The 13,140-nt window shown below is 34.8% G+C and overlaps 1 protein-coding gene across 3 annotated transcripts; it reads right to left on the bottom strand.

The window, feature by feature from the left end:
- Positions 1-11,309: 11,309 nt before the first annotated feature.
- LOC137740945 (GDP-L-galactose phosphorylase 1-like) lies at positions 11,310-12,450 on the bottom strand. 3 transcript variants are annotated; one of them, XR_011069190.1, is made up of 4 exons: positions 12,292-12,450; positions 12,046-12,170; positions 11,847-11,898; positions 11,310-11,738 (listed from the first exon to the last, which is right to left on the bottom strand). XR_011069190.1 is itself a non-coding variant. In XM_068480749.1 (4 exons), exons 2-4 carry the CDS (start codon positions 12,116-12,118, stop codon positions 11,608-11,610), a joined length of 228 nt encoding a protein of 75 aa, XP_068336850.1. In that variant the 5' UTR covers positions 12,119-12,170; positions 12,292-12,450; the 3' UTR covers positions 11,310-11,607. The 3 variants fall into 3 exon arrangements, 1 of the variants encoding a protein (XP_068336850.1); XM_068480749.1 differs by having other exon boundaries at positions 11,875-11,898; XR_011069191.1 differs by lacking the exon at positions 11,847-11,898.
- Positions 12,451-13,140: the final 690 nt, after the last annotated feature.

Genomic DNA, 13,140 nt, shown 5'->3' with positions numbered 1-13,140 from the left:
CCCAACTAAACCGCCCTTATTATTTATATATTTTTGTTAATTAAACTTGAGAAATTTTTAGAAACAACTAGCTGCGATTGTCCGCAGAACTATTACAGGTGGGGGTATGCCTTACTGGCCCGAAATTTTGAGTAGGGTTTAATGTGACCTTAATACGAAATGATAATGATTTTATCATCTTCTCGACTTAATTTTTTTTATATAATTTAGCATTTAAATATTCTGGTTAGACCATCTCTCAAAGATATACCAAATGTTAAGTGAAATGCCACGTTATAAAATTTGAAGGTAAATAGAAGCTCCAACTGATATGTCAATCCTAAGTGGATTGATATATCTATCGTGTGTTGCCAATTTTGACATATGAGAAAATTTGATGTCAAGGTATTATTTTTTTAAATGTTTTGTTGTGTGAATCCTAGTAATGCACCAATCATAAATTATGAAAATTAGTTTTATTTATTTGTTTTGAAGAGTGGGTCTTACAAATATTAATTGGATAAAAAAAAAACATATGAGTTGGAGCACAAAAAAGTTTGACATTACCACATAAATCTTCAAATTTACTTATGACATTTAATTTTAGACATTTGCATTGGAGATACTCTTAGTTGAAAATCTACACTAAAGGGCTCAATAGACCACATTTAATATTTGGGATTTGGTATCCACACACCTAATTTTATTTCTTACACATCTTTTTAATTTTCGGCCGTCGGATCAGATGAATTAAAGAAGATCAAATTACAAAAATTAATAAGGGATATGTAAGAAGTAAAAAAGAGTGTGTGGATAACACATCCCTAATATTTTTTATAGTGTCTTAGACGCCTATTACTCCAATTTGCATAGAAGGAAAAGGAGTTGAAATAAAAACCCAAACTTAATTGGGTCAAATTAAGTAGTAGAGTTAGCACCTAGACCTAAACCCGATGTGTGTTTGGGTACACCAAATGTAATAAAATAATTGATTGGAAACTCAAAAAATAAAAAATAAATATTCAAGAAATTGTATTATAACACTTTGCGTACCGAGTCATGTTCTCGGCACATTGAAATTTTTTTCCTAAATTTGGCTAGCATTCACATAGACCTCTTTAGTGGCTAAGTGGAATTCTCGTGATGTGTCTTTGCTATAATCGGTGTCTACATTTGGATTGCAATTATTAATTTTTTTTTTATTGAGTTGAAATGATATTCTAAACTAATTTGCTCTAACATGAGGGGAGAGTATTTGAACGTCAAACATAGAGAACCCTAACTAATATGGCAATCCTCCACTTGTATAGGACTGCTATATTTTATTTTTTTATTTTTTTATTTTTGCAATAATTTTTGGCATCGTATTTAATTATGCGCAATTTTTTTTTTCTAGAATTGGTTTTAGTTAATTTTTGCTTATGTTATCTTCATTTTCTCTATGAACATTTCGACGCTAAAATAGAATAGAACTTGTTAGTCAGATCTCTTAGCAATCAAGAATGTAAACAATCTGGTTCTAACATCAAGTGTCAATTGTTTATCCAAAACAAAAACATTAAGTTTTCCCAAAAAAAAAAAAAAACCACAGAAACAAAAACATTGAGTAGTATTTAGATTCATAGCAAAACAGCAAAGGGTAGAAGTACTTTCTTATTAAAGGATAGAAGTACTTTCTTATTTAAGTACAAAAGTGAAGTCCTTTAGAATTACACTCTTAGGACTTAGGAGTAGGTTAAACCCCGGATCTGCCTGTTGGCTTTGTTTTGTTACTTTCAGTTATCTTTTCGGTACTTGGTGCTTTGTTGCCTGGTCTGCGCGGTGGCATTGATGGGTGGATTGCTGATGGACCCTTGTCGTTTGTCTCTTGAGGGTTACTTGTATGGAACTAGTACACTGCTATGGCGGCATCTTGCGTCATACAAAGACTCGTGGATGAAGCTAACCCATATTGAGTGGTATGGAATGTGACGATGTATCCGTGTCATACTTCTCATCTCTCCTTGATGCAGAAGATAAAGAACAAAAAAGGACAAAGTTATTGTCAACAGAGATAAATATAAAGAGGAGGCATAGGGCTGAAGATGTGATGACAGAAGCATAGAGAGCACAAATGAGTGAGATGCTGCCTTGTTCTTGCATTTCATCATATGTACTCTCTATCTTCTGTCATCAAAACCTAGCTAGCACTTCTGCTTCTCTATTTTTGGACCGACAGATATATGACATAATTTTGGGATCCAATAATCCCTATTATTTAATTAAGAATAAAAAAGAATATTTCTTTAATTTTATAATCAAAATTTCCTTTTTTATAATTAAGAGAAGGAGAAAGTAAACACATAACCAATTTAAACTGCAAATAGGATAAAGTGGGATAGTATTAAGAGTGCAATTTGGGTTGGGCCAATCTGAACCCGCCCATGTCCAATTTGACTTTAAACCTGAATAAGTCGGTTTTTTTTTTAGTTATAACATGTCCGAACCCAACCCAATTTTAACCCATTCATTGATTGGGTTGAGTTAGGTTGATCATTTGCCTGTCCAGTCCCAACCCAGCAAGACTAACGAAATCCAATCTACCCAAATTGTAACCCATATTAATTAATGCTCATAGTACACCCAAGTGAGTGAGCCAAATCCAAAAACCAATGCCTTTTCTAATACTTTTTTAATAAATTACCCTTTATAATAATTACTTAAGTTTTTAGAGAATAAGAGGCTTTGATTAGATTTGAATCCCATCCAGATCCAAATTGTGGGAATCGTAGGGATACTCACATCTTAGCCATTCATCGTACATCGCGCATTCAGAAATCATTTGATTTTTTTTATTTAAAATTAAACACAAATGGTACCTGACGAAAACTGGCCGCATGATGTACGATGAATGACTAGGATGTAAGGATCCCTAGGATCCCCACAAAGAGGATTCGGAGAAGATCCTCATCCACTTTGATTAGTGAGCCCATATTCGTAGTCTCTAAATCCTAAAGCTTTATAGTAGATTGATTTATGAAATTAAAGTTAGCTAGCTTTGATGCTACTTGGCTAAATTTTTTTAGAAATTCTTGGAAACTAAGTTGTTACAAGATTAAACTTAAAAAAGTTGGGCAACTCGAACCCAACCCAAGTAAACCCTAACCCAATTAAACCCGAGCCCAAATAAACCCCAATGAAACCCAACCCGAACCCGAGCCCGAAGTGTAAAAGTTAGGTCAGGATTGGGTTAACTTTCCAACCCGTCCAACCCGCCCGAGTTGCACCCCTAGATAGGAATTCAACTGTTATATATTTGAGGAAAGTAATAAAAGGGGGAAATTCTCAATCATGCTGTTGTTGTGTAATGACTGAAAGGATTGAAATAAGCAAACAAACCATGCGTATGGAAGCAAAAAACATCACACACACACACACACGTGTAAAACCTATATATGTATATGTGTGTGTGTGTGTATTTAATTATTTCATGCTTTCCAAGATTTATCAATCGAGATGCACTCTATATGCTAGTACTACTTGTTCATGTTGAAGGAAGTTCAGACAGACAGGATAGACGATTAATATGGATTATAGAAAGGCATCATATGGCTATATAAAGGCAATAGGGAATGTAAGGGGCTGAAGGTGTTGACAGAAGAATAGAGAGCACAAAGGATGGAGATGCTGCCTTGTTCTTGCATTTCCTCATCTGTGCTCTCTATCTTCTGTCAGCAAATTCACCTATGCCTCCTCCATCTACAAATATATATATATATATATATATATATATAGCAACAAAACTTAACAATATTACCACTAATTGCAAGGCAAATGAAAGATAATGAAAGAACTTAAAAGTTGAAAGCCACAACGACAATTTGGGTTGGGAGGGAGAGAGGGAGAGATGGAGAGAGGGGAGAGAGAGCTGAGCTTGGGATGAACTTAAACGACTTCCAATGCCACTATTTATAGGGAAGGAGTAAGGTCTAAGCATGCATGCATGTTGGCATGTCTTATCATGCATGAAGCCGTTTTCTGTGAGATGCATAAACGAATAAAATGTTCACCAAATCACGATAATTGTGTGCGTTCCTGATGCCTCACGCAAATCGGGTGTAGTAGTCAAATGATATGGATTCATTCCAAAAGTATTGATTATAATTAATCGTGGATATACACCCAAAATTTGGGAATTAAAAGTGCTTGTGGCAATGACTAAAATTTTCAAAATAATTCTTGCTTCTTTATGGAAACACACTTGCCAGGTACTTCTTTAAAAAATGCATTCGAATATTTAATCAAAACTTTGTTACAGTACTTTTTACTTAACTAAGTCATTAAGTTTCTGTCCTTATTAAGTATTCGTGGATGCTAACCAAGTCTGGATAGGGGGCATGTATTTACATCCGCACAGAGTAGCACCATGTTGGTGAACTTGTCACCAAAATATTGACGTATGGGTGGCGTCAGGGATTAGGCATGCAGGCATGCAAGTTGCCAGGAAGCATGGAGATTTGGAGACTCCCCGGCCATTCAGGCCTTATCTTAGAATACGTAGTCGTCTCATCTTCAAGGATATTTTGCATGATCAAATATCATTGGGCGGTGAATATCCACCTGTCATTGCCCCCATAGCTTCCCCCCAATTATTCGTCTTGTCACCAACTATATTACACTTTGACCTCACTCATTTTCTCAGTGCTAATAGTCTTGTCATATTAATATCAACATCTCAAGGTTCCCACTCGACTCACTTTCAGTGCGCACAAAGAGTCTTGTTATTGCAACTTTTAAGGCATACTATCGATCGATTCCATTTTAGGCATATCCTTAAGGCTAAGATTCTGCCATTCTATCACACTATATTACATACTTTCTTTAGTCCGGTTCCGTCCATGAACCATATGATCATAATCGTTTGTTCAATTCATTATCGAACAATAAACATTTATCGTCGGACGCATAAGAATCTACCTCAACCAAAAACACGTAGAATAAATTACACGTATTTCATTGTTGATTAGTGTTTTCCCTCATAGTGTATTTTTCGTTATTGCTTATATTATATAGTAAACATAATGTTTGCTTGTCACTATTTTTCGTTATTGCTTATATTATATATGGTAAACATTATGTTTGCTTGTCACAAGAAATATTTGAAATTCAAATAAGCAAACAAGAAATAGTTGAAATTCAAATATAACTTGTAAATACTAAACCCTTAAAAACTCTCAGAAGGGTGAGGGTCATCCAAAAATTAGTGTGAGAGTTATCCAGAAGTTAGGGTGATGAGATGAAGGATGAGGAGGGTTATCCAAAGGAAGAATATGGAATAAAGACAATCCGCTAGCCGCCGAATTCATACACTTTGGGAACACTACTTTTCACCGCAAAGAAAGATATTATGCTTTCCGCAATTGGATAGGGAAGGCTTCTCTCCACGTACGGTCACCAATTAATCCTCAAAATTCCATCATTATATATGAGCGCATTTGAAATTTATTTTTTTGTTTGTTTGTCAAGCTTTTGAAGTACTTTGAATTAAGGGCTGGTTTGGTATTGCTGTGCTTTGAAAAAAAGCTGTTTCTGCTGTGCTGTGAGAATAAGCAGCTGTGAAATAAACCAGCAGAGTGTTTGGTAAACTTTTTTGTAAAAGTACTTTTGAAAAAAAAAGAGCAGTATTAGAGTGTTTGGTAAACTTTTATGTAAAACAGATGTGAAAAAAAGCCGGTTTTTCAAAGCTGGGTTTTGTAGCTTCTTGTTTTTGGCTTTTTTTCATGCAAAACTATGAAAAAAAGCTGAAGCTGAGTGTTTACCAAACACAAAAACAGCTCCCAACTTTTTTTTATAGCAGTTTTTTTCAGAATCACCTTAGTACCAAACCAGGTCTTAATGTAATTGAATTTGAAGCAAACACAGCGTAATAGGGATTCTTGTTCATGCATGATATGGAAATGCATGACGTACCAACACTGTTTAGTTTGATTAAACAACTTCCTAAAAATTTGGTGTCACTTAAGAAGCTTTTAGTTCCCAAATATTCAACATATTTAGTTACATATAATGGCACTGGTTTATCAATTTAAATTTTAAACGTCCGAGAAGAAATTTTTTTGCTAGTCCTGACCAAGGGCGGAGTAAGGATTTCTTCAAAGGATGAGCTAGCCAAAAATATTGCCATAAAATGATGTGATCAAATTCTTTTGTCTACATAAAGTTACATAATCGACCTGAAAATGAAAATTTGTAAGTAATGAAACAAACGATTTTATGGCTTTCCACTAATCAATTTCCAACCAACTTAAATATATATAAAAGTAAAGGTTAAAAAATTGGATCATTGACTCCTGATATATGATCCAATTGGAGTTTTACTTGAACTAAAAATATTATTAGTATTGATCCTTGAACTTATGTAGAGCAATGATTCTTTTGTGTTACTTTATTACAACTTAGACTTGTTTTCGCCCTGTGTGGAAGCATCGTTTCAAAAATGGGTTTATCTTTATTCTAGTCCGTCCGTCCATTTTATTATTCTAAATTGGTCACTTCGTCTTCTTCTTTTTTAAGCATATGACTCTTTGGATTGGATCCATATCTCTTGATCAGGTCCCTCTTTTAGTAACACAGTTGATTTGAGGGTCAAGAAAAGAAAATTTGTTGTGGCAAAATCCTTCATAAACATATTTTTTCTTCATACCTCTTATTAATTAAATTTGATAGAGAGTAAGGATTCGTATAAAAATTGATGAGCCGAGTAAGCGAACCAAACCAAGTGAAATGAAACCGCAAAAAACAGAGTTGACCAAAACCTGTCAAACCCGGATTGGAAATCGAACCGAACTATGTAAACCGGTTTCTATCTCAATTTTGTGCTTGAGAAAATTTGTCCAGACCTAATTGGACCAAAATAGGTATGCTAAGAAGACTAAATTTGTAAATTAAAGACATGGAAGTTGACTATTGAATTATTATTTAAGTATATTTTTTTATTGGTAGCATAGGATTTAGTTTGTAAATTTAGTCTACCCTAAAACCTAGTATTTTTTAATTTTTTTAATTTATTTTTTTTCGCTGAGGCCGCAACTCTCTTGGTTCTAACTTATTTCACCAAGCGCAACCCAACTCTCCTAGTTCTAACTTTTGCTGTTGCCCTCTGCCTTTTGCCTTGGGGTTTGGGGTTTTGCCTTGGGGTTTAAGGGGAAGTGACATGAATTTAGGAGACTCATCTCATTTCAACAAAACCCAACCCAACTTTTCTAGTTCTAACTTTCGTGGATCAACAACGCTTGCCGAAATGCTTAACCGGTTAAACAAGTCATTACGTCAAGAGATAAAAAAAGACTGAATAGACAAAATAAAATAGGAACCCCCAAATAACAAATATTCAATAAATATAATATTTGTAGGATGATGATTTTTCTCTAATTTCGACTAAATTAGAATGAGTTGATATACTCATCCTATTACAAAATTCCATAATTTGTATCGAAGGCAACCGATATCAATATATACATCGATATTTTCATAAATTTGAATATCAATATTTCTTGCATATATCGGTATTTTAAACACTAGGTATATCAACTCATACAGATTTAGTACAAATTAGAGAAAAATTTCTTAAAAAAGTTCAAAAGTTCAAATTCTGCAATGGGTTTCGACAAAATTTCTATAGTGAATTGGTAAAGATCGTTGGTATTCATTGATTTCCTCTATCTCGCCAATATAGGTGAAGTTTGCATTTCACCCTTCTTTTCATATCAATTCTTGATTTTTTAGATATTTCGAAGAAAATGTCAACAATTTCGTAGATATTTTAAACATTGGCAAGGATGAACCTGTAATAGTCTCATAACCCTATTGAAAACTCACTATTAGGAATACAATAGGTCTCTGAATCTATCAACATTAGCTGCAATAAAGTCTCCTACAATCAGTGCTCTAAAAATTAGCCCAGGAGGCGCCTAGACGCTAAACAGTCGGCTACCACATCGTTTTACAACTAGTTGGACACAAAATTGGAAACCATATTAGGCAGATACTGTGCTATCCACACACCGCTTTTTACTTCTCACACACTCCTTGTTAGTTTTTGTCCTTTGATCTTCTTCATTCATCTGATTCGATAGCTGAAAATTAAAAGGGTGTGTGAGAAATAAAAAGAGGTGTGCTATCCACACAACCCAAAAAAAAAAAAAAATCATTTTCTTACTCTTATTATTTTTGGGTAATATTTTATCCTTTTTAAGTCCACTCGATATTGCCACTTAGTACTACGATCTAGTGGTATTCATCTTCACTTGTATGTGAGAAGTCTTAGGTTCGATTCTCGCTAAAAGGCAAATTTAAACCAAATTATTGCTAACTCATTGTGAGGCTTAGCCCAATCCCTTACCCCTTTAGTATAGATAACATCGTTTGTTAAAAAAAAAAAGTCCACTCCATATTATGTATTTAAAACTCTTACACTACATGTGTATCCTTCTTTATAAAAAAAATAAAAAATAAAAAAATAAAAAACATGTTATTCAATATTTATTTGTGATTGCATAGTAAATTAAATTAAATTATATAATATATAACAAATAAACTTAAACCCACATAGTCCGCTTAGGCGCCTAGGTTTTAGGCCGTAACTTGCACCTAATTAGTGCCTAGCGTCTTTTAGAATGTTGCCTACAATATTGTTTTTAATCTTTCATATAATCTATTATTACAAAACTCTATCAACTTAAGTTATACAGTCATATCGAAATAGTGATTATGTTTACCTCAAAATCTTACATTTATTTTAATCCCCAAGGTAGAGTCACACCTTAAATTTGATTCATATATGTTATTTTGAACTCATACCTCTATTTTCTCTTACTATATATTTGTTTCTTTTCACCAGACCTTTCATCTGTCCAATCTTTTTTTCATCAACTACAAGCACTAGTACAAAAAACACTTTGCACAACGTAGGTCCTTCGTTGTGCAAAGTCAAAAAACGTCGTGTAAAATTAACGCAACGAACCTTCATCGTGCACCAACCGTTGCGCCAAGGCAGTGACAACAGGGTTTGCGTGACGAAGAAGTAACCTACGTTGCACAAAGTGGGTTTGCGCGACGTAAGGACCTGCGTCATGCAAAGTGGTTTTATGCGATGTAGGTTACTTCTTCGTCTTGAAAACCCTTGTTTTTTTTTTTTTTTTGGCAAAAAAAAAAAAAAATATATATATATATATATATATATTTTAATAAATATTGTAATTAAATTCTAAACAATAATTAATAAACCAAGAAAAAAAATTTAATTATAAAATATATGAAAATATACATACAAGACGTTCGAACAAAAAAAAAAAAAAAAACTACAAGAAGTAGTCTTCTATACATCAGGCTATTGGGTATGTGTATCGGCTAGGAGGTCCAAGGTGTGACTAGAAAAATACAAAAACTAAATTACAAAGGTTTCCAATTGTAGTTTCTCTATCAGCAGATCGACTGTAAGTTTTCTAAAATCTTTAACCAAGCAAAAGTTTCGATAATATCTATCCCATGGTGGATGTGTCACCTTTATTATCCATCTCCATGCTAGATTCCAGGACTGCAGCATCTAGCACTACTTCATTTCCGCAATCTCATAGGCATTTTCATCAACTGTATTCTTCTAGCCTGTAAGAGCAGTTCCACCGTGGTCTTTTGCCCAGTGGACTGGCGATGGAATAGGGCCAGATAGCCCAAGCCACTTGCCCCAGCGTGTGACAGCCTAAGGGAGAGGCTTGGCACGAGTTGCTAGCCTAAAGGCAATGTGACGTAAGGCTGACGTCGGCCACTTTTTTATTGCCGGAAAATGGCCTGCGAGGGCTGGGTTTCTTCGCCAGATTCTGGAAATGGGGAAAAACAGTATGCATGCATGTCAAACCTTAGTAATTTCCAACTAATTTTCACATGCAAAGAGGCATTTAAGTACCTGGATTGGATTCAAACTGGGCAAGGTTTCAGAGAAATTGTAAGGGGTTAAAGCTTTGGTTTCGAACTAGAAAAACACCACAAATCTTGTCTCAAGCAACATTAAGACATAATGAAACAACATTTGCATAGAGGACCTCACCTGGGTTCGAGTTTCAGATCTTGAAGCTCTCGGCTTCAATGGTGGTTTACATCGTGATGGTCTGATGACGCATGCAATGGTATAGCTCGGATCCTTTAGTCCAGATATTAAGGTTTCATGGTTTTGGAGTTTGATTTGTTTAATTTTCAAAGACGAAAGTGGGTGAGAGCTCTCGAAGCTCTAGAGAGAGTGAGAGTGTCTAGAGCTTAGAGAGAGAGAGAGAGAGAGAGAGAGAGAGAGAGAGAGAGAGAGGAACTTCAGAAAAATAGAGAGAAGTGAGAAAGATGAGTGGAAAGAAAGCGAGTGCCATGAGGGAGTGGAGAGTGCACGGGAAATTCCAAGCAAGTTGCAAAAAATACTATTATTTTATTTACCTATTGTCAGGGCTATTCAAGTGTAAGGGTGGAGATGCAAAAGATAGTTACTATTCACTAGGTGGATTAAATAGTGGATAGCCCTGGGGGGCCTTTCCCACGGTGGAATTGCTCTAAAGGACATGACAGGTTATAATCCTACAATTTTCTATTCAAGTTTATGACTCAAACCAATACCACATTATAAAAGCAGGGAAGAAGGGGTGGGGGTTAAACCTGAAAGGTGCTTCTCTTAGATTGGTAAGTATAGGTTTCCTCAATCACCTAAACCTTCCTTCCTCTCTAGTCCAACAAGAACACCTCCATGTTCATACACAAAACACACATACAAATCAACAAAATTGCAAAAACTTCAGACAATCAACTCGAATCACATCACGAAAAACTTCAGCAAGAACACCTCAATAATTGCTATCTCTACCTGCAAACACATAAGCACATGGATCAGATGACTAAAATATACACAAAAGTATGCCTTTACACTTTTATTGTTTCCTACCACCTGCATAAAAAGCATATACTTGCAAGTATGAGTCTCTAACATTCCACATGAAAAACTGATGCGATAAGTAGATCAAATTTTCAGCAAATAGATTTATGAGTCTCAACATTTCACAAGTGATATACTTGCGAGTAGATAACTGATCTGTTATACAATTTTGCACAAATGTTGGTAATGATGACCGTTAACAAATAGACTAAAAATTTAGAATCAACTAGAAAAATGCGGGTTTTGAAACCATAATGCAAGACATGCATAAATAATTTCGACAGAAAGACATGAATTGTTGATGATGGCCTTGAACTTTCTCAGAATTATAAGGTTTGTGTTGTGGAGCTTGGGCATGCATTGTTCTCACAATTTGGGTAGAAAAAAAAGAAGAAAGAAGTAGTACATATACGGTTTACGGAATTCCAAATAAGTAGTACATATACATACACATTGTTCCTAAGCTCGAATTCCAAATCCCGTTTACGGAAACTACAAAATTGAGGAAACAGTAAGTGAATCCACCTTGGCTTCACAAGCAGTGACATCATAGCGAAATAGCCTTCTCTGCATGCGATCCTCCCATTTGTACCATGGAGTGGTAAACAATTTTATTCCATAATAATTGTTAACTACAAAAGGAAACAAACAAAGCTGGTGATTCTTTCTTCATCTCCTGTTTATCAATTTACCTCCCTCAGAAGCAGTGAGTCAAGAAATGCAACGGGAGGCTCTCTTTTCTCATGTCCGAGCAAACCCGTGTCACCATCATTCACGTTCAGCTTCTTGAAGGCATACAATGGAAGTTTTGCACCTACGCAAACCGAAAACGGTACACAACCCAATCATAAACATAAAATCATTTTCTTCAAATCCAAAAAAAAAAAAAGAAAAAAGAAAGAAGCTTCGCTCCTACTCCAACCCGTATATATCGAGTAACTGACAAATACCCAGATAAGAAATAACGCCCGAACCTGTCGAAAAACACGAAATCAACAAATGAAGCAATTTCTTGACAACATATCACATAGGGAGGTTTGTTTTGCAAAACACCAATTCAAGTACGTAAAAGATAAAGCAAAAAAATTCAAATTCAAAGTGGAGGACATTTAAACAAATACCTGGAATGCAACATTGGTTAAGGCAGTTGCGGCCACAACCCCCGACGCGGCGGGCACCTTCCAAGGCTTCCATTCTTCTCGGCCCAGGTTGGAAACAACCTTGATTCACCTTCCTCGTCCCCAATCTTTGACATGCATACAGAAAATGGAATTAAAATTCGAAATCCAGAATCGTTCCAAAAAATGAAAGTTTTTATTTTGAGAAATCACACTAGGGAACAGCCACGAAGAGAGGATCATTTTTACCTCTTGGTTGAGGTCCAGTTCCGGCAGACTTTGCCAGAAATTGCCGGAAATACCCACGGTCACCATTTCTTAGATCTGGAATTGAGAAAATTCGGCTGTGAATTTGGAGAAACTAACTTGAGGGTTGGAAAGAGGAAGGGAAGATGATTCTGGAGGTATGACTGAGTGGGAAGAGAGAGGTCATATTTTCACTATTTTACCGCTAAAATTATTACAACTGGCGTGACGTAAGTATACAATTTGATGTCGCGCAAAATGGTTTTGCGCGACGACATATTAAGGTGTCGTGCAAGGTATTTCTTTTAAAAATAAATTTTATTATAAAAATTATTGAAAATATGACTTTAATCCTTTCAAATTTAATTTTTTTTTTACATAAACCCCACAATAATATATTTTTCTAACAAAAACTCACAATAATTTTTTTTACATATATATTATTCAATTTCTTAAGTGCTATAAATACAAAATAAATAAATTAAAATCTACTTAGTAAATATATATACCATTAAATTTAATGGGAAACACATTCTACGAAACTAATTTTAACGATCCAACCGTCAAACTTGTTTGTATATACTTCAAGATTGCATACGCCAAAAATCACAAAAAACCAAACATTCAGAGATCAAGTAATAGGACAAAACTTTTCGACGGTTATAAATGAAAAATCATGATTTAACGGTTATTTTAACTCTGATTTGATGATTTTTTTATAGCTACAGTCCTTGACCCTATATGAATACAACGAACTGATTCAATCGTCAATTTAAAATATTTACACAAGTGGATATCACAAAATCTTATGTTATACTTAATGAAATATAAATAAACTCTAAGTATTAGGGA

The sequence above is a fragment of the Pyrus communis genome, chromosome 7, assembly GCF_963583255.1.
Source record: "Pyrus communis chromosome 7, drPyrComm1.1, whole genome shotgun sequence".
NCBI classification, from domain to species: Eukaryota; Viridiplantae; Streptophyta; class Magnoliopsida; order Rosales; family Rosaceae; genus Pyrus; species Pyrus communis.
This window is presented reverse-complemented; position numbering and strand designations above follow the sequence as displayed.